At 45.5% G+C, this 18,925-nt stretch overlaps 1 protein-coding gene across 1 annotated transcript; it reads left to right on the top strand.

Annotated features, from left to right (window-relative positions):
- The first annotated feature begins 10,167 nt into the window (after positions 1 to 10,167).
- On the top strand, positions 10,168 to 14,262 carry Eef1a1 (eukaryotic translation elongation factor 1 alpha 1). Its single transcript, XM_032909275.1, has 8 exons — positions 10,168 to 10,294; positions 11,227 to 11,404; positions 11,494 to 11,673; positions 11,766 to 12,062; positions 12,141 to 12,291; positions 12,394 to 12,650; positions 12,728 to 12,962; positions 13,065 to 14,262. Exons 2-8 carry the CDS (start codon positions 11,261 to 11,263, stop codon positions 13,187 to 13,189), a joined length of 1,389 nt encoding a protein of 462 aa, XP_032765166.1. The 5' UTR covers positions 10,168 to 10,294; positions 11,227 to 11,260; the 3' UTR covers positions 13,190 to 14,262.
- The last annotated feature ends 4,663 nt before the right edge of the window (positions 14,263 to 18,925 follow it).

Below are 18,925 nucleotides of genomic sequence, written 5' to 3'. Positions count from 1 at the left end.
CTCCTGAGTGCTGCTATTAAAGGCCTGGAGTACCACACCACCCAGCCCAGGTAAACTTGGCAATTTTTAGAACATGGCATATGTTATGGTTTGGATGTCAATGCCCAACCCCAGATGAGCCTAATATCAGATATCAAAGCCTAATAACCATGTGATATTATTAAAAGGTGGCGGCATTTGGGAAGTGATTAACTCTTTAGGAGTCTACCCTGGTGAAGAAGGGTCTTGTCTGTTAAGCAGCTTTCTATAGCCATTTGGACAAAATGTCAAAGAATATATACACTTCAACATAATTCGTTCCGAGAGAAAAGAGGACCATTTATAAATCACTGAACCCCAGGTATTTCTGTTAGAGTGGCCTGAGCAGACTAAGAATTAAACTGTTAAGGCTGAGGTGTGGCTTACTGAGAGATGGCTCACCTTGCCTTGCATGCTTGAGGCCCTGTGGGCATGCTGCTGTGTATTTGTGATTTTAGCATTTAGGTTCAAGGTTCGAGGCCTGCCTGAGCAACATAGCAAGTTCCATACCAGTGCTCCCTAGTGTGGGTCAATACGGAGAGGCAGGAACATAGAGACAGCATGCCAATGTTTTACCAGGGCTGGAGTCCAGCATTACTATGGGGTATAGGATGGGCTTTGAACGCAGAAGGCCTTGGGTTCTAGGTCGAATCCTAAAAGAAGCAAATTACTTGTTAAGCACTTGTCAGACACTGAGATAAGAGTTTTTCTTTTTTCCCCCAATACTTATTTTTACTTAACATGCATGGGCCTTCTCCCATATGTATATCTGTGTACCATGTATGTAAAGTGCCCATAGAGGGTAGAAGAGAGTAGAATCCTAAGAACTGGAGTTTAGATGGTTGTGAGGTTCCATGAGGGTGCTGGGAATCGAACTTGGGTCCTCTGGAAGAGCAGCCATTGCTCTTAATCACTGATCAACTCACCAGCCTAAGCTAGGAATTTTCTATTGGTTGTCTCCTTTAATCCTCTCCACAAGCTGATAAGGGAAATATTTCTTCCTTCCCTCTCACACACGGAACCTTGCTATGTAGCCCACTTCTTCTCCAAAGTGTTGTGGCTACTTCCACCTCTTAACACTGGAGTGTGAAATACAGGTGCTTACTGTCACACCCAGTCAGATCTCTCTGTGTCTCTGTCTCTCTCTCTCTTTCTCTCTCTCTCTCGGTTTTTCAAGATAAGGTTTCTCTGTGAAACCCCGGATGTCCTGGAATTCTGTAGACCACGCTGGCCAAAAAATTCAGAGAGATCTCGTTTTGTTTTGTTCTGTTCTGAAAGAGCTCCTTGCCTGGTTTACGTAGTACTGAGGATCAGACCCAGGACTTAACATACATAGGCAAGCATCATGCAGCCTGAGCCATATCCCCAGCCTCTGACTTTTCTTTTTAAAAAAAATTTTTTTAAAAGATTTATTATATAAGTACACTGTCTCTGTCCTCAGACACACCAGAAGAGAGCATCAGATCTCATAGAGATGGTTGTGAGCCACTATGTGGTTGCTAGGATTTGAACTCAGGACCTCTGGAAGAGCAGTCGGTGTTCTTAACCACTGAGCCATCTCTCCAGCCCTAAAAAAATATTTTTTAATCTATTTATTTTGTATGGCATGAAAGTGCCACAGCCTATATATGGAGGTCAGAGGAACCGTGTAAGAATCAGTTCTCTCCTTCCACCGTGTGGAAGGGAGGGAACTCAGGTTGATAGCAGAACCCGTACTTGCTGGCCACCTTGCTCTGCTGCCAGACTTTCCTTCAACTGCCAATGTAAGAATCCAGCCGTGGTGATGCTCACTTTTAACTCCCGAGTTGAGGAAGCAGAGGCAGAGAGATCTCTGTGAGTCTGAGGCCAGCCCAGATCCAATAGTAAGAACCTATCCCTGTTTTTAAAAACAAAAGTGAGAGTTCACTGTACAACCTCTGACAATTATTTACCATGTTTTTGTATTACCAATCATTTTTAAGTATTTATAGTCAACAAGATACCAATGAGTTTTTCTGGACTGACTCAAATCGATGTCACAAAACATGTAAGCTGAGAGCAGACGTTTCTAAGAAAGCCTGCAGGTACACGTCTTCACTTGCTAGGCAAGCGCCTAGTGTCATGTTCTGTCGTGACATATTAGAGCTCTGAGGTAGATGCTTCGGAGGAGTAAGGAGTCTTCTGCTTTGTCATGTGCTCCAAAGATCGACAGCTGCCAGTCATCACCAGGCTTGTGAACAGAGGAGCAGGAGGACTGGATCCCTGAGTCTCAGTCCTCAGAACCTTTTCTGGTTGAATGCTAATTCTTCTTTGCTGTACCCTAATGCTATCCCTGCAAAAGATTGGCAAACGGTATTAAATGAAAACAGCATAGCGATATATTGTATTTTACTATTTTGTGTAGCAACAGCAACAATGACGAAAGGTAAAACTCAGGAAAAATGCATGTGCTTACGTATGAGCTGTTGTGGTGCACCCGTCACACCAGGGGAAAGACCCGGAGAAAAGATAAACACAGTCAGAGAGCCGGGGACTGGTGGTCTGGGCTCTCTGGTGGAGCAGCTGCTGTAACCAGGAAGCTCCATGTGTTTATTATAGAGTTGAACAGGGAGTTGGAGCTATTGCTTACAACTGAACCTGGAGGCAGAACATTACATGCAGACAAGCAAATGGGCGGAGTTTATGGCATACAGCTGGACCGAAGAGACAGGTGTCGCTAATCTGAGTTAGAGCGGTCTCTAGGGGAACAGTCTGCAGACGGGGGTGGGGAGAAAGCTGTGATAGACATTTTTTTTTTAAGACACAGTCAACGCTTGCACTCAGGGTCCCCCAGGGAGGCTTTGCTATCCGTGTGAGCCTGAGGCTATGGGTCCTTACCCCCACTCAGGGCTACCTCTGCTGCCCACACTGGGCTGTTTTACTTGGATTAGTCTCCTTTCTCGCGCGCGCGCGCGCGCGCGTGTGTGTGTGTGTGTGTGTGTGTGTGTGTGTGTGTGTGTGTGTGTGTGTGTGTAAGTAAGTATACTGTAGCCATCTTCAGACACACCAGAAGAAGACATCAGATCTCATTACAGATGGTTGTGAGCCACCATGTGGTTGCTGGGATTTGAACTCAGGACCTAGTGCTCTTAACCACTGAACTATCTCTCCAGCCCGGCTAATCTACTTTTAAATACCCTTAAAAATGTCGCTTTGATGCTCCACTCTTATAATCTCAAATAAGTTAGGGTTGCACTCAAAACGGGGGTTTGGGCAAAAGATACTTTTAATAAATACTGCTATTAACTTCAGTCTTTTAGAAGTGAAGCACTTGAACCCTTACATCCTCCAGTCTCTTCTGCAGACTGAGGACACAGGAAGGTGACCTCACTGTGAAGGCGGGTCTGAGCCACCCTATTCTTGGGAGAACAGACGTGGCTCTTCTCGGTGGGGTAAGAGGCCAGCAGGTGCACTGGCGACTTGGAGACGCCGGCGGTGGGCAGGGGGGGACAGGACGCTCTCCCCTCCTCCCCCCGAAGTGGAAGTGGCGTCCTGCCTGGGAGCACAAGCTGCGGCCAGTGTCTACCAGAAAAAAATTGACTCCCATCGGCTAAAAGCTGTCTATGCTTAAACGCAAGACTGGAGATTTCCCTTCGTGGAAAGTCCCAGCCTTTATCTAACTTCACGAACACCCTGTAGGGCTACTTGCAAACCGAGGAGTCTGTTGTGATTTTTCTCTTTTTCGGTTGATATCTTAGAAAGCATCCTCCAAATGGCATTTATAAAGTGTGTGCTCTCATCCTGAAATAACTGAGAACGGACCTATATTCTAGGCTAGCTTTGGGAAGAGAAATTGAATAATTGAACATTCCTTCTTTTCTTTCTAGGAGTAGTTATAATGCGAGCTGTGCTTGGTGGCACAGACTTGCAATCCCAGCTAGCCAGGATGCTGACTATCTCAGTTCAATGCCTGCTTGGGCAATTTGGCAAGACCCTGTCTCAAAAAATAAAGCAGAGCAGGCATCGAAACCCATGCCTGTAATCCCAACATTTAGGAAAATAAGGCCAATCTAGGTTATGTGAAACTTCCTTAAAATTAAAGGAAATAAAAGTATTTTTTTAACTGTGTTAGAATACAGATAGAATATTGGCTTGGCCCATGCAAGGGCCTAGGGTCAATCCCCCACTATCAAATAACAACAGAGCAGACCAGGCCTCCAGGTTCTCCCAGCATCCCTCAGTCCCCACCTGGCATACCCTGTCCCCAATCCTGAACTTTACAGCCTAGGGGCTGAGCCGCCCTTTCCCCCAGAAGCTCCTCCCTATATAATCGCTCTCTTCCTCTCCCCACCTCCTCTTCTTCCTCTTCTTCCTCTTCTTTCTTTGTGTGCCCGCCCTTTCTCTCTTTCTCCCTCTCCTCCCCCTCCCCATGGCGACTTCCTTGACCTCCTTCCTTGGGGCCAGTGAACTCGCCTGCTCCAGAGCAGTTTTCCAATGAACCTGTCTTTAATATATTCTAATCTGGTTTGAATCGGTTCATTTCACCAGCGGAAAAATAACAAGGGCGATGGCGAATAGGTAGCTAAACGTTTTTGTTACAGGAGTAATTTTTGATCCATCCTGTCCCTTTAGTTATGTTTAGAATGTTTGATTAGAATATTGCATTTTTTTAAAAACCATAGGCAAAAGTTTAAGGCATATTTCAATTAGGAAATGTACTTTTTATAAGCCGTGGAAATATCTGTAGCTTCCTAAAGACATGTAACATGATGCTGGATATACACCAACACAACCCTCTGTAAGACAGTTTGCAGTAGGTCCACATATCATAAAAATTAGACTCATTCATTTTATTTTATATGTATTTTGCCTCCATGTCTGTTTGTGCACCACATCTATGCTTGATGCCCAGGAAAATCAGAAGAAGCGACTAGATAGATCCACTAGAACTGGGTTACAGGGGTTGGTGAGACACCAACCTGGGCTCTGGGAATGGAGCGTGGGTTCATTGCCAGAGCTGCATTTAACCACCGAGCCATCTCTCCGATGCCTAGTCTTTATTTCTTAGAAAGAGTCTCTATGTAGTCCTGGCTGTCTTACAACTCTCTGTGTAGACGGGACTGCCCTTGAACTCATAGAGATCCTCCTGCCTTCACCTCCTGGGTTCTGGCACTAAAGGTGTACACCATAATGCCTGGCTGAAGATTTATTTTTATTATTTTAAATGTGTGTGTGTCTATCTGTGTCTGTCTGTCTCTGTCTCTATCTGTTTCTGTCTCTATCTCTGTCTCTCTTTCTGTGTGTGTCTGTCTGTCTGTGTTTGAGTGAGTTCCCCTTGGAGGCCAGAAGGATCACATTCCCTAGAAGTTGGGAACTGAATTCATATGTTCAGGAAGACCAGTTAAGTGCTGAGCCATCTTTCCAGCCTTTATTTTATTATATTTAATTATATGTAGGCATGTTATATATCTGCATTATGGCCAATGAATGAAGGTGCCCTGGAGGCCAGAGGTGTTGGATTCTTTAGAGCAGGGAACTGAACTCCTGTCCTCTAGAAGAACAGTGGGAACTCTTCACCACTGAGTCATTTCTCCAGCCCTGTCCCTTTATCAAATAGAATGTTTTTGTTGTGTGTGTGTGTGTGGTGTTGTTGTTGTTGTTTTTCTTTTTTTTCTTTTTTTTGGAGCTGGGGACTGAACCCAGGGCCTTGCGCTTGCTAGGCAAGTGCTCTACCACTGAGCTAAATCCCCAATCCCTGTTGTTTTTCAAGATTAGGTTTCTCTGTGTAGCACTGGCTGTTCTGGAACTCTGTAGACCAAGGGGGCCTTGAACTCAGAGGATCCGCCTACCTCTGTCTCTTGAGTGCTAGGACTAAAGGTGAGGGCCACTACACCTGGCTGCTTTTGTTTTTTTGAGAAAAGGTTTCTCTGTATAGACTTGGCTGTCTTGGAGCTCACATGAGACCAGGCTGGCCTCAGGTGAAGCCAGTTTGAAAGCACCTAACCAGGGGTTGGGATTTAAACTCAATGGTAGCACTGCCTAACAAGCGCAAGGCCCTGGGTTCGGTCCTCAGCTCCGAAAAAAAAAACAAAAAAAAAAAAAAAAAAAAAAAAAAAAAAAAAAAGCACCTCACCAATTATTAGTATCAGGATTGTACAGAATCATTTGTTTGCAATGTCATTTCAATAAATCGTGCGGCTTTTGGGAATCACATTTTAAAAATGATTTGCTTTTTCTTTTATGTGCATTGGTGTTCTGCCTGTCTTGTGTCTGTGTGAGGATGTCAGATCTCTTGGAGCTGGAGTGTCAGAGGAGGGGAAGGAGGAATTGTTTCAAGTCTAAGATAAACCTTATGGGAGCTGCCATGTGGATGCTGAGAATTGAACCTGGCTTCTCTGGAAGAGGAGCCAGTGTTCTTGATGTTTTTCTCTCTCACCAATATCCACTTTCATTTTTCTATTTTGTTCAGTACTAGGGATTAAATATCATACCTCTCTTTAAGGATTAGATTTTAGCCATGATTCTGGACTTAATTTAAGACTTATAAAAGCTCAACAGTCAGTGGTCAAGGCTAGAGACAGACTCAGTGGCTAGAGTGCTTGCTTGCCTAGTGTTTGTGCGGCCATAGGTTGGATTCCTCAGTGCTGCATAAAAACAGGTGACGAATAAGAGGTGGAGGCAGGGGAATCAGAAGTTCAAGGTTGTCTTCAGTTATAGAACGAGTTTGAGGCCAGTCTAGATTACTTGAGGCTCTGTTTCTAAACAATCAGAAAACAGAACAAAAGACCAGAAACACTGCCATCCCCACCTTGTGAGGCAGAGTCAGGAGGATTTCTGAGGCCAGCCTAGTCTACACAGTAAGTTCCAGGCTAGCCAGGGCTCCACAGTAAGATCCTGACTCCAAAAACAAAACAAGGAACCAACACACCACATCTAGGGCTAAAGAGATGGCTGGCAGTTAAGACCACCTGCTGTTCTTATAGAGGACAGGGGTTCGGTTCCCAGCACCCACCTCAGGCAACTCACCACCATCCTAGTTCCAGAGGCCTGACACCCTGACCTCTGAGGACATGAGGGACACACATGGTGCATAGACACATATGGAGGCAAAACATCCATGTATATAAAACAAAAAATCAAAACAAACAAATCCTCTAAACTTTTAGTTATTAATCCTCAGGTCATGAAATAATAGTTCCTTTTTTACTTTGTCAAAAATGTGTCATTCCTGCTAAAATATGTAGAGTTGCCAGACTTGGTGGCACAAGCCTTTAATCTTAGCACAGGGACAGCAGGGACAGGCAGATACCTGTGAATTAGAGGCCAGCCTGGTCTACAGAGTGAGTTCCAGGACAGCTAGGAATGGTACATAGAGAAACCTTGTCTGTAAAACGAAATAAAACAAAATTAAAGATGTGTACTATTGGGCTGGAGAGATGGCTCAGCGGTGAAGAGCACTGGCTGTTCTTCCAGAGGACCTAAGTTCAATTCCCAGCAACCACATGGTGGCTCACAACCATCTGTAATGGGATCTGATACTCTCTTCTGGTGTGTCTGAAGACAGTTACCGTGTACTCATATACATAAAATAAATCTTAAAAAAAAATGTGTACTGTTGTATTACCCCAATAATATATAATCCTAAACCACTGGAAGCATACACTGCTAAGGCAAGCATGGAAAATAATATCTAGTGTGGTACAGTTACCAATACTGCAATACACTAATATATCCCACAGCTGACTGTGGGAAACTAGTTCTAAGGAGGAATTACTAGCCAGTGTTCCCAAGGAAATACATGAGAGCAGAGAGAGCACTTCTATTGCTACTGATTGGCTTTTGAGTATTTCTTGCCATTTCTCTTGTTACAATAGGCAGCAGCAGGGTATCAAGATAACTTTATCCCATATGTATATGACTGGCTAGGAACCCTAGAAAATTTCTGTGTGAATAAAGAATTTGTGAAATGAGAGAGGCTAATGTGGACGTTATAGAAAAGGCTTTTGTGTGCCTAGACTGCATAGAATAGATCCTGTGTTTGATCCTTTAACAACCTCATTGACCAGAAAAAGAAAAGGCTTCTGTGGATAGAAAATGATTAGTTATATATGTATACTTTGAGAGAAACTTTGTCCTGGATTCTTTGATTACAATTACCAGTGTTAAATGAAAATGAAGCTAGAAACGGCCTGATGAATGAGAAAGCCTGCTTTTAGGAAGTTATAAGGATCTGTAAAATAAGAATTCGGAAGGCTATTACGGGGGATTTGCTTTTCACTTAGGCAAGAAAAGAAGCCTGGTTGGGGGTGGGGGGCACCCCTGAAATCCCAGGACTTGAGAAGCAGAGTTAGGAAGATTAGAAGTTGAAGGCCAGTCACAGCAACACGGTGAGTTTGAGGCCAGTCTGAGCTACGGCAGGTTCTGTTTCAAACAAAACCAAAAGGTACAGGTGTTTACCGCAAAGCCAGACCGCTTGAGTTAGATCCCCTAGACCCACAGAGTTGAGGGGCAAAACTGACCCCTAAAGGTGTCCCCTGGCTTCCGCACACGTGCTGTGGCAAGTGTATTCACACGCACTAAATAAATGCCACTTTAAAAGTTAAAAATTGCAGTTCGGGTTGTGAAAAATAATTGGAAACTAGAACTAGACAAGAGATAAGGAACAAGCATCATGTAAATTTGCTTTGAGCTGTTTCTGAGCTGTTTGTTTTTTTTGTTTTTTTTGTTTTTTTTTCCTTTTTTTTCGGAGCTGGGGACCAAACCCAGGGCCTTGCACTTGCTAGGCAAGCGCTCTACCACTGAGCTAAATCCCCAACCCCTCCGACCTGTTTTATATTTAAGTTTTTCCTTGACTGTGAAACTCTTCCCCAGAAACAAATAGTTCCTTTGTAGATCCTGTGTGTTTTTGTGAATACTAGACAGAGGCCCTCAAATGTTCCTCATGAGGTTGGTACGAGAACAACAAACACCTGGGAGAGGAGATCTAATGAAGGGCAATCGTTCTTTGAGCTAGAAATATAGCTTAGTGATAGGGTGCTTCCCAAGAGTGCAAACACCCTGGGGTTCCATCTCCACCAGCCCATATCCCATTACAGAATAATTCTTTTCCATCTCTAGCATTAAAAAACAAGACAAATAAGTTTTTCTTTCCTCCTAGAAACACTTCTGAGTGCCTGTCCTGAGAGGCATTTAAAAATGGCCAGAGCTTTAATCCCAGCAGGTCGGATTTCTGTGAATTGGAAGTCGGCCTGGTCTACATATTCCAGGGCAAGAGAGACCTTGTCTAAAACAAAACAAAACAAAACAAAACAAAAACAACAAAACAAAACAAAAAAAAACAATGCAGGTATGTTCACTAGAACTGCTGCAAAGAAAGGTACTGAAATAACAAGACAAGTCATTTTTGAATAGCTGTGATTTCGTAAGTGTTAGGGATGGGCACTGGGAGAGATGGCTGATGCTGGTATTTAAATGAGACCATGTGGAGTGGATTAGATTATTTTCAGGTTCCTCACGTTCAATCAAATGTCTGCGCGCGCGCACACACACATACAACCTTATTAGCGTAACAAACCTAGAATCAGAAGTAAAACTAACTGTAGGATTAAAGCATATTCTGAACGGAACCCCTAGGGGGTGAAGGCCGCTTCAGGCTTCCAGAGAAGCAGCTGGCAGTGGATGGAATGAACCAAGGGGCCAGCGCAGGGGCAGATCCGTCGAGCTCTCCGCTACTGAGTTGAGCCCTTGGGTTCTGGAGGCCGGAAGGGTCCCCAACATTGTGTTCCTCTCCCGGCCAAAGGAGCAAGGTATGCGGGAGGCGACCAGGAGGATAGCGGGGCAGACGTCGGGAGGTGGCCTCCGTGGGAAGGACACTCGGATCTTGACACAGCCTTGGCAGCGGAGTCAGGAAGAGTAGGGATAGGTTCTGGACGCCCTCTTGGCCAGCTCTTCGCCGCCCCACCCTCTGCTGGAGCACAGAGTAATTCATACAAAAGGAGGGATCGCCTTCGCCTGGGGAGAGCCCAGGGACCGTCCCTAAATTCTCACAGACCCAAATCCCTGTAGCCGCCCCACGACAGCGCGAGGAGCATGCGCCCAGGGCTGAGCGCGGGTAGATCAGAGCACACAAGCTCACAGTCCCCGGCGGTGGGGGGAGGGGCGCGCTGAGCGGGGGCCAGGGAGCTGGCGCGGGGCAAACTGGGAAAGTGGTGTCGTGTGCTGGCTCCGCCCTCTTCCCGAGGGTGGGGGAGAACGGTATATAAGTGCGGTAGTCGCCTTGGACGTTCTTTTTCGCAACGGGTTTGCCGTCAGAACGCAGGTGAGTGGCGGGTGTGGCTTCCGCGGGCCCCGGAGCTGGAGCCCTGCTCTGAGCGGGCCGGGCTGATGTGCGAGTGTCGTCCGCAGGGTTTAGCTGTGAGCATTCCCACTTCGAGTGGCGGGCGGTGCGGGGGTGAGAGTGCGAGGCCTAGCGGCAACCCCGTAGCCTCGCCTCGTGTCCGGCTTGAGGCCTAGCGTGGTGTCCGCCGCCGCGTGCCACTCCGGCCGCACTATGCGTTTTTTGTCCTTGCTGCCCTCGATTGCCTTCCAGCAGCATGGGCTAACAAAGGGAGGGTGTGGGGCTTACTCTTAAGGAGCCCATGAAGCTCACGTTGGATAGGAATGGAAGGGCAGGAGGGGCGACTGGGGCCCGCCCGCCTTCGGAGCACATGTCCGACGCCACCTGGATGGGGCGAGGCCTGTGGCTTTCCGAAGCAATCGGGCGTGAGTTTAGCCTACCTGGGCCATGTGGCTCTAGCACTGGGCACGGTCTGGCCTGGCGGTGCCGCGTTCCCTTGCCTCCCAACAAGGGTGAGGCCGTCCCGCCCGGCACCAGTTGCTTGCGCGGAAAGATGGCCGCTCCCGGGCCCTGTTGCAAGGAGCTCAAAATGGAGGACGCGGCAGCCCGGTGGAGCGGGCGGGTGAGTCACCCACACAAAGGAAGAGGGCCTTGCCCCTCGCCGGCCGCTGCTTCCTGTGACCCCGTGGTCTATCGGCCGCAATAGTCACCTCGGGCTTCTCTTGAGCACCGCTCGTCGCGGCGGGGGGAGGGGATCTAATGGCGTTGGAGTTTGTTCACGTTTGGTGGGTGGAGACTAGTCAGGCCAGCCTGGCGCTGGAAGTCATTCTTGGAATTTGCCCCTTTGAGTTTGGAGCGAGGCTAATTCTCAAGCCTCTTAGCGGTTCAAAGGTATTTTCTAAACCCGTTTCCAGGTGTTGTGAAAGCCACCGCTAATTCAAAGCAAAAATGGGAAAGGAAAAGACTCACATCAACATCGTCGTAATTGGACACGTAGATTCCGGCAAGTCCACCACAACCGGCCACCTGATCTACAAATGTGGTGGAATCGACAAAAGAACCATCGAAAAGTTTGAGAAGGAGGCTGCGGAGGCAAGTATAAGGCAAATAGAAGGATAGAATTTCTGTAAATGGGGAGTAGAAGCAAGGTCTTGGGTGTACTAATTATGAGTCATTTGCAGATGGGAAAAGGCTCCTTCAAGTATGCCTGGGTCCTGGACAAACTGAAAGCTGAGCGTGAGCGTGGTATCACTATTGACATCTCCCTGTGGAAATTTGAGACCAGCAAGTACTATGTGACTATCATTGATGCCCCAGGACACAGAGACTTCATCAAGAACATGATTACAGGCACATCTCAGGTGTGTAGAATTTACCCACTCCAGACCCGGAATATTTTAGTGGGGATGCTTTATCTTTGATTGACCTGGTATGTCTGCCTAATTTCTTTTAGGCTGACTGTGCTGTCCTGATTGTTGCTGCTGGTGTTGGTGAATTTGAAGCTGGTATCTCCAAGAACGGGCAGACCCGTGAGCATGCTCTTCTGGCTTACACTTTGGGTGTGAAACAGCTAATTGTTGGTGTCAACAAAATGGATTCCACCGAGCCACCATACAGTCAGAAGAGATACGAGGAAATCGTTAAGGAAGTCAGCACCTACATTAAGAAAATTGGCTACAACCCTGACACAGTAGCATTTGTGCCAATTTCTGGTTGGAATGGTGACAACATGCTGGAGCCAAGTGCTAATGTAAGTGACTTTAAGGTAGTTGAGTGTGGAAAGCTGCAAGTAGGGACATCGTATAATGTTTTACTACCTGTGTTGTAGATGCCGTGGTTCAAGGGATGGAAAGTCACCCGCAAAGATGGCAGTGCCAGTGGCACCACGCTGCTGGAAGCTTTGGACTGCATTCTGCCGCCAACTCGTCCAACTGACAAGCCTCTGCGACTGCCCCTCCAGGATGTCTATAAAATTGGCGGTAAGTAGAACTTTGAAGTGAATTTCTTTGAGGTGTAAGTCTTAAATAATTATGTCTCTTGTATCATAAGACATCTACTTATACAAAACATTTATAATTTAGGCATTGGCACTGTCCCCGTGGGCCGAGTGGAAACTGGTGTTCTCAAACCTGGCATGGTGGTTACCTTTGCTCCAGTCAATGTAACAACTGAAGTCAAGTCTGTGGAAATGCACCATGAAGCTTTGAGTGAAGCTCTGCCTGGGGACAATGTAGGCTTCAACGTAAAGAACGTGTCTGTCAAAGACGTTAGACGTGGCAATGTTGCTGGTGACAGCAAAAATGACCCACCAATGGAAGCAGCTGGCTTCACTGCTCAGGTAAGTTCAGGTGGCAAAACTGGTTGCATGCAGAGTCACAAGGCTGAGAACATTTTAATAAATGCTGTTTTTCTTAGGTGATTATCCTGAACCATCCAGGCCAAATTAGTGCTGGCTATGCTCCCGTTCTGGATTGTCACACGGCCCACATAGCATGCAAGTTTGCTGAGCTTAAAGAGAAGATCGATCGTCGTTCTGGTAAGAAGCTGGAAGATGGCCCCAAATTCTTGAAGTCTGGTGATGCTGCCATTGTTGACATGGTCCCTGGCAAGCCCATGTGTGTTGAAAGCTTCTCTGACTACCCTCCACTTGGTAAGCATGATCTAAAGTTTCTATGATGCTGAACATCAAGTTTATATGAAACGTTGCTTGCATAACCAAGGCACTACTAACAAACGGTATTTTTCTATATAGGTCGTTTTGCTGTTCGTGACATGAGGCAGACAGTTGCTGTGGGTGTCATCAAAGCCGTGGACAAGAAGGCTGCAGGAGCTGGCAAAGTCACCAAGTCTGCCCAGAAAGCTCAGAAGGCTAAATGAATATTACCCCTAACACCTGCCACCCCAGTCTTAATCAGTGGTGGAAGAACGGTCTCAGAACTGTTTGTCTCAATTGGCCATTTAAGTTTAATAGTAAAAAAGAATGGTTAATGATAATAATGCATCGTAAAACCTTCAGAAGGAAAAGAATGTTTTGTGGACCATTTTTTTTTTGTGTGTGGCAGTTTTAAGTTATTAGTATTCAAAATCAGTACTTTTTAATGGAAACAACTTGACCAAAAATCTGTCACAGAATTTTGAGACCATTAAAACAAGTTTAATGAGAAGTCTGTGTTGGTCAATGCTGAAAGTTAACTGTATGGGGTCCCCATGGTATGTTCTAGGGATCGGGTTCTGGTCATCTGGCATGACAGCAGTTACCTCCCCAGGACTGAGCTATTTCAAAGGCCATTTTTCAAACTGTAAACTCATCCTTAAAAATCCTACTGGTTAGGACAAATGCCATTTAGATGCATGAACCCAAGGTGGTATAGTTGGGCAGACATGGGTTCTACAGCTCAATCGGTCTGGAACTGCAGTAGGTCAGACTGTTAAACATACAGCTAAATTTGCTAAAATTTAGCTGTGTGCTTATCACATAGGATTACTGACTGCACTGTTGGTGGATATTGGAAGTGAAGCAAGGTTGGAGGATTAATGAGTTCAGTTACATGACTAAGGTTAAATGTGAATAGCTGAACAGGTTAAGTCCAAAGTGGCTAAGCAAAAGGCTCTTACAGAATGAACTTGTCTAATACGGTGTAAAACAGGCTGACTGTGAGGTGGTATTTTAATGGGACACCTCAACTGGAAAGATCAGGGTGAAGGCTGTTCTTGAGATTCAGGAAACTAGTATTTAACAGAATTTGGTCTAATGGTTTGCATGTTACAGTAACAGCACTTGAGTTGCCAGAATAGCTAATTGTGAAATAAGTCCCAACAAGTCTGAATGCTAACCTGAAGGATGTGTGCTCGTAAGGCTGCATGAAGCCCATGTGATCACAACAGGTGGCCTAAATTTAGATGAGATTTGGCAAAAGTCTAATAAACCCTTGGGAATATTTGACATCCAATGAAGTACCATTCAGGGCTAAACTGGTAACTGTTCAAGTGCTTGTGGGTGTGGGAATACGGGCTGCTGCTGCAAACCTTTGCTTGAAGGTTCCTTCGTTCTGGTTATTGGTTAAAAATGGATTGTCAAAGAACTAGCTTCACTTAGATGTTACCCTCCCCCCCCCAGGATCAAGATTACCTGGGAGAATTGATGAGGGTCATAATGGGTCTGTTGAATATGAAAAGTTTTGTCAAACCTAGTCTGCATGCATAAGTGTACAATTCAGTGGAATAGCACCATCTACTGGTACTTTAAAGACAGGGTAAAAGCATGTTTTTAGAATTGGGGATAGAATCCAGAGCCTCAGGCTTGGTAGGCAAGCCCTCCACCAAGTAAGCAACATACATAGGCAGTCCTCGGCCTCAACATCAGATGGAAGAAAGCGAAGTGTTTCTAAGTAGGCTAGCTGTTGAGCTGGTTATGACTAGTGTGGACTTTCTGATGAAACCGAATCTGGCACAGTTGTCCCGGCACTCAGTGACAGTTCTGGAGGATCTAAAGGCCTGTCTGTACCAGGTCCATATACAAGACCCATGTAGGCAAAATCTTAGAATTTATGACATTCTGGTTTCTTAACATTTGCACTTTAATGTGGGAGATAAAAGCTTGTTACTAATGATCAGGGTTTTTTTTTTTACCCCCTTTGGAACTGGGGACCGAACCCAGGGCCTTGCACTTGCTAGGCAAACGCTCTACCCCTGAGCTAAATCCCCAATGCCATGATCAGGGTTTAAAGTCTGGTGCATTTTCAGTCTTGGTTGCATATGCACTAGGGAGTCTAACATCCTTAGAAATAAAGTAGATGAAGCCAGGCTGGGCTTGAAATGCTGAGAATGCTGCTAAGCCTGATAAGAACATCCTCTACTAAAGGAGTCATTTCTAGTACTCTTGGACGCTGTTTCCACACTGCCTCATCTTACAGCCCGGCTAGGCTCGGGTTTAAATGAAACCCCTAGTGGCAGTTTTCCTTGGGGGGAAGGTACTGGGTGAACCTAGGAATGATGTTCATTCCTTTAAGAAAAATCCAGGGGTTGGGGATTTAGCTCAGTGGCAGAGCGCTTGCCTAGCAAGCGCAAGGCCCTGGGTTCAGTCCCCAGCTCCGAAAAAAAGAAAAAAGAAAAAAAAAAAAATCCAGAGGCTCAGGTAGGCCTTGAACTTGGCGATCTTTATTCACAGCCTCCTGAGGATTGTTAGAATTACAAGCTAGGTTTGGCTCAATTTGTGAGTTTTGGAGTACTTTTCTACATGTATTTTTCTGAGAACAGTTTTTCTATATATTCCTGGATGTCCTGGAACTTGCTCTGAAGACTAGGTTGGCCTGGAAATCCACCTGCCTGTGCCTCCCAAGACCTGGGATTAAAAATGTGCCACCACTCCCAAAGCCACTTTTTGTTATCTAAAAAGGGTTTTTTTTTTTTTTTTCTTTCTTTCTTGAGATGGGGTCTTGCATGGCTTACACTGGCTTTGAATTTGCTATGTAGGCAAGTCTGGTATATACCATGTACACTGGGTTTTACTAAAATTTACCTGGGTGCTTACTATAGGCTTGGTTTTTTTCAGAAGTTGAAGCAGGAGAATCATTTGAGCATAGGGATTTGAGGCCAGCTTGGACAAAATAATGAGACTTGTGTTTTTTAAATTTACTTTTCTGCATTAAGAACTAAGCTGATAACAGCAAATTAATCTGGCCTGTGCCTGAAAGGCATTTTACAGAGAACAAGTGTGCAAACTAACGTCAAAGATGGCCTTATTTTAGGGAACAATTGCATGGTACTAAATAGTGTTGACCTCACGCAATGGAAATCTCTGAAAGGCCTTTGAATAATTAAGTGTATTGGAGAGTTCCGTTTGTGATCCCTACAAGAGACATAATAAAGTTAAAATTCAAAAATCCTGTTACAGTAGTTCTTATGTATAAGCAAAGAGGTAAGAAAACAATGCAAGAGACCCCCACTCCCTCATTGCTAAAAAATGTTCTTTTCCCTTCTTGAGATAACTTGTGGCCCAGCTAGCTTGGAGTTCATGGTGTACTGGTTTGAGTACGTCCCCCACCGCCTCCCATTTAGCATGTGTCTTAAGGTTCTTTTTTGCATAGTGTTTTTTTATTGTATGTCTGTGTACGACATGCATGCTTGGTACCTATGGAGGCCAAAAGAGGGCAGCAGATCCCCTTGATATGTGTTACAGGTGGATGCTAGCAACCACCTAGAAAGTGACCCCAAGTCCTCTGGAAGAGTAGCAAATGATCTTAACTGCTGAGCTCACTCCAGCCACCCACTCCTCAGACCCCTACTTTTGAACACACATTGCCGTGTGGCTCCAGCTTGTTTGGAACTTCTAGGTCCTAGAAGCTGACCTTGAATTGTGGTTTTCCTCCAGTCTGCCTCCCCACTGCGGGGGTTACAGTGCCTGGGATTGCTGCCTTGTATGTTTTGCTCCAATCCGAGGCAATCCTGCCTCAGCATCTCAAATTTTGGGGTTACAGGTGTGCATTATATTGCTCAAGTGTGCAACCCTACATGCCAGGCTAAAGTTTGCTATGTAGTCTATGTATTTGTACACATGCACATGTGGTGCGGACTAAAATAATGGCTACCTTTTGAGATTAAGTATCAAGGGGGCTGGAGAGAGTTCAGTAATTAAGAGCACTGGCTGCTCTAGGACCCAGGCTCAATTCCCACCATCCACATGGGGGCTCAAAACTGTTGACGCCAGTTTCAGGGATACGGCACCCTCATACAGACATGCATACAGGTAAAACCCCAATGTAAATAAAATAGATCTTTAGAAGATTTTATGTCAAAAGATACAATTCATAATTCAGACCTGATCTGGAAAGACTAAAACTAATGGTACATACCTATGAAAACTGAACTGCACCCAAATGGCCATCTGAAATTGTACATATTTGGTTGCCTCCCCCATAGTCAGACCTTAAGGTCTAAGGCCCAAGTGACTGGAGCCCTTGAAAACACTCTAGCTGGAGCCTAAGCAGACATGGGGGCTTCTCCCTGGTAGGCTAACAGGCTGGCAGACATTAAAGAGAAAAGCAGGATCATCTGGCCCACTTGGTTAAATTATCCCCCAGTCTACCCATAAAGGCTGGTTACCCCAGTGCAGGCCTTGGACTATATACTACCCATGTACCAGAAAAGGAAAGAGGGTACAGCATTACCAAACACAGTTCATCAATAATTATGAATGGACTGCTTTACTGTTAAAGCAATCAGTTGCAGGGTCAGTTGCAGGAGCAAACATTTTTTATTGTATGAAATATGACCACTTCTAACCTCCCTTAACCAGCTTACAAAATAAGTTTGTCTGTTTTTTAGTACTTTCACTAATGTTTAAAACTACAGAAAATCTCTAAAGTACTGAAATCTAAGATTTAAATGTCCCAAGTCAGTTTTTAACCTACAAATTAAACTGCATGGGCTACAGATAGCCCCCATCCACCTACCTGAGGCAGGCTCATATAGCCCAGGCTAGTCTCAAACTTAAGATGACTGGATTTTTGATCTTCCTGCTAGAATTAAATTAGTACTAGAATTGAAAAAAAGACTTGGGGCCCCAGCGAGTGGGGAGGTGTGGTGTGGTGGGGACATTGGAGACATTGGGGGTTGGGGGAAGAGGGAGATGTGGAACAGTGGAAAGGTAGGCCAGGAGGGGTATAAAGTCTGGACTGGAAAAAAAAATTAGAGAATAAAAAAAACTGTGTGTGAGTGTTTTGCCTGCATGGATGTCTGTGCACCACATGCCTATGAAGGCCAGAAGAGGGTGTTGGATGTCCCCTGGAACTGGAGTTACACTGTAGTGAGCCATCATGCGGGTGCTGGAACTCACCCTGTCCTCCGCTAAAGCAGCATTGCTCTTAACTGCTGAGCCATTTCTTCAGCGTCTCCCCTGACTACATGTACATGGTATCAAACAGAACACCGGCAGAAGACTGTTCTCAAGACAGGAAAATTCACGGAGCAGATCGGGGTGGCTTTGTACAGTCGGTCATAGATTTTCATCCACACTCAAGGCTGTCTCACGGCTTCCTAACCTACAGTAGCAAGACAGATGGCTAGAAAAGGCCAATAAGTCGTGATTTGCTCAGTACTAAATTAACCTCACACAAGGGCTTATCAATAGCAAATCTACAAATTGATTTTTCAAAAAGTGACCTGTAAAGCCACCATAGGTCACCAGCGACCACCACAGTGAGGGATGGGTTGTCCTCTGAACCCCTGTCTCCACACTTGCAGACAGACTTTCACTGGTGCCCAAGACCCTCCTAGACTGCACTGTCTTCTTCAGGAGTCCCAGACTTAGTCCCCTTGGTTTTAGCACCCAAAATAGCATGTTCATCAGGCATTGGGAGTCAACTTCCTGGGATTTTTACCTTTACAACTGTCTGTCTTCTTCTCCCTCCCTCCTTCCCTCCCTTTCCTTCTTTCTTTTGCCTCCATCTTGGAGAGCCACCTGCCTCAGCCTCCCGAGTACTGGGATTAAAGGTGTACGACAGACCACCACTGCCTGGGTTATAACTTGATCCCATTTCTGGACTGGTTGTAAGTGGTGCTCTTAACTTGGCATCATCTACACAGTAGCTGTAGTTCCTGAAGAGCTGGGGCTGA

Source organism: Rattus rattus, chromosome 8, assembly GCF_011064425.1.
Source record: "Rattus rattus isolate New Zealand chromosome 8, Rrattus_CSIRO_v1, whole genome shotgun sequence".
Lineage (NCBI taxonomy): Eukaryota > Metazoa > Chordata > Mammalia > Rodentia > Muridae > Rattus > Rattus rattus.
Note: the sequence above shows the minus strand (reverse complement) of the source record. Positions and strands in the feature narration are given on the sequence as shown.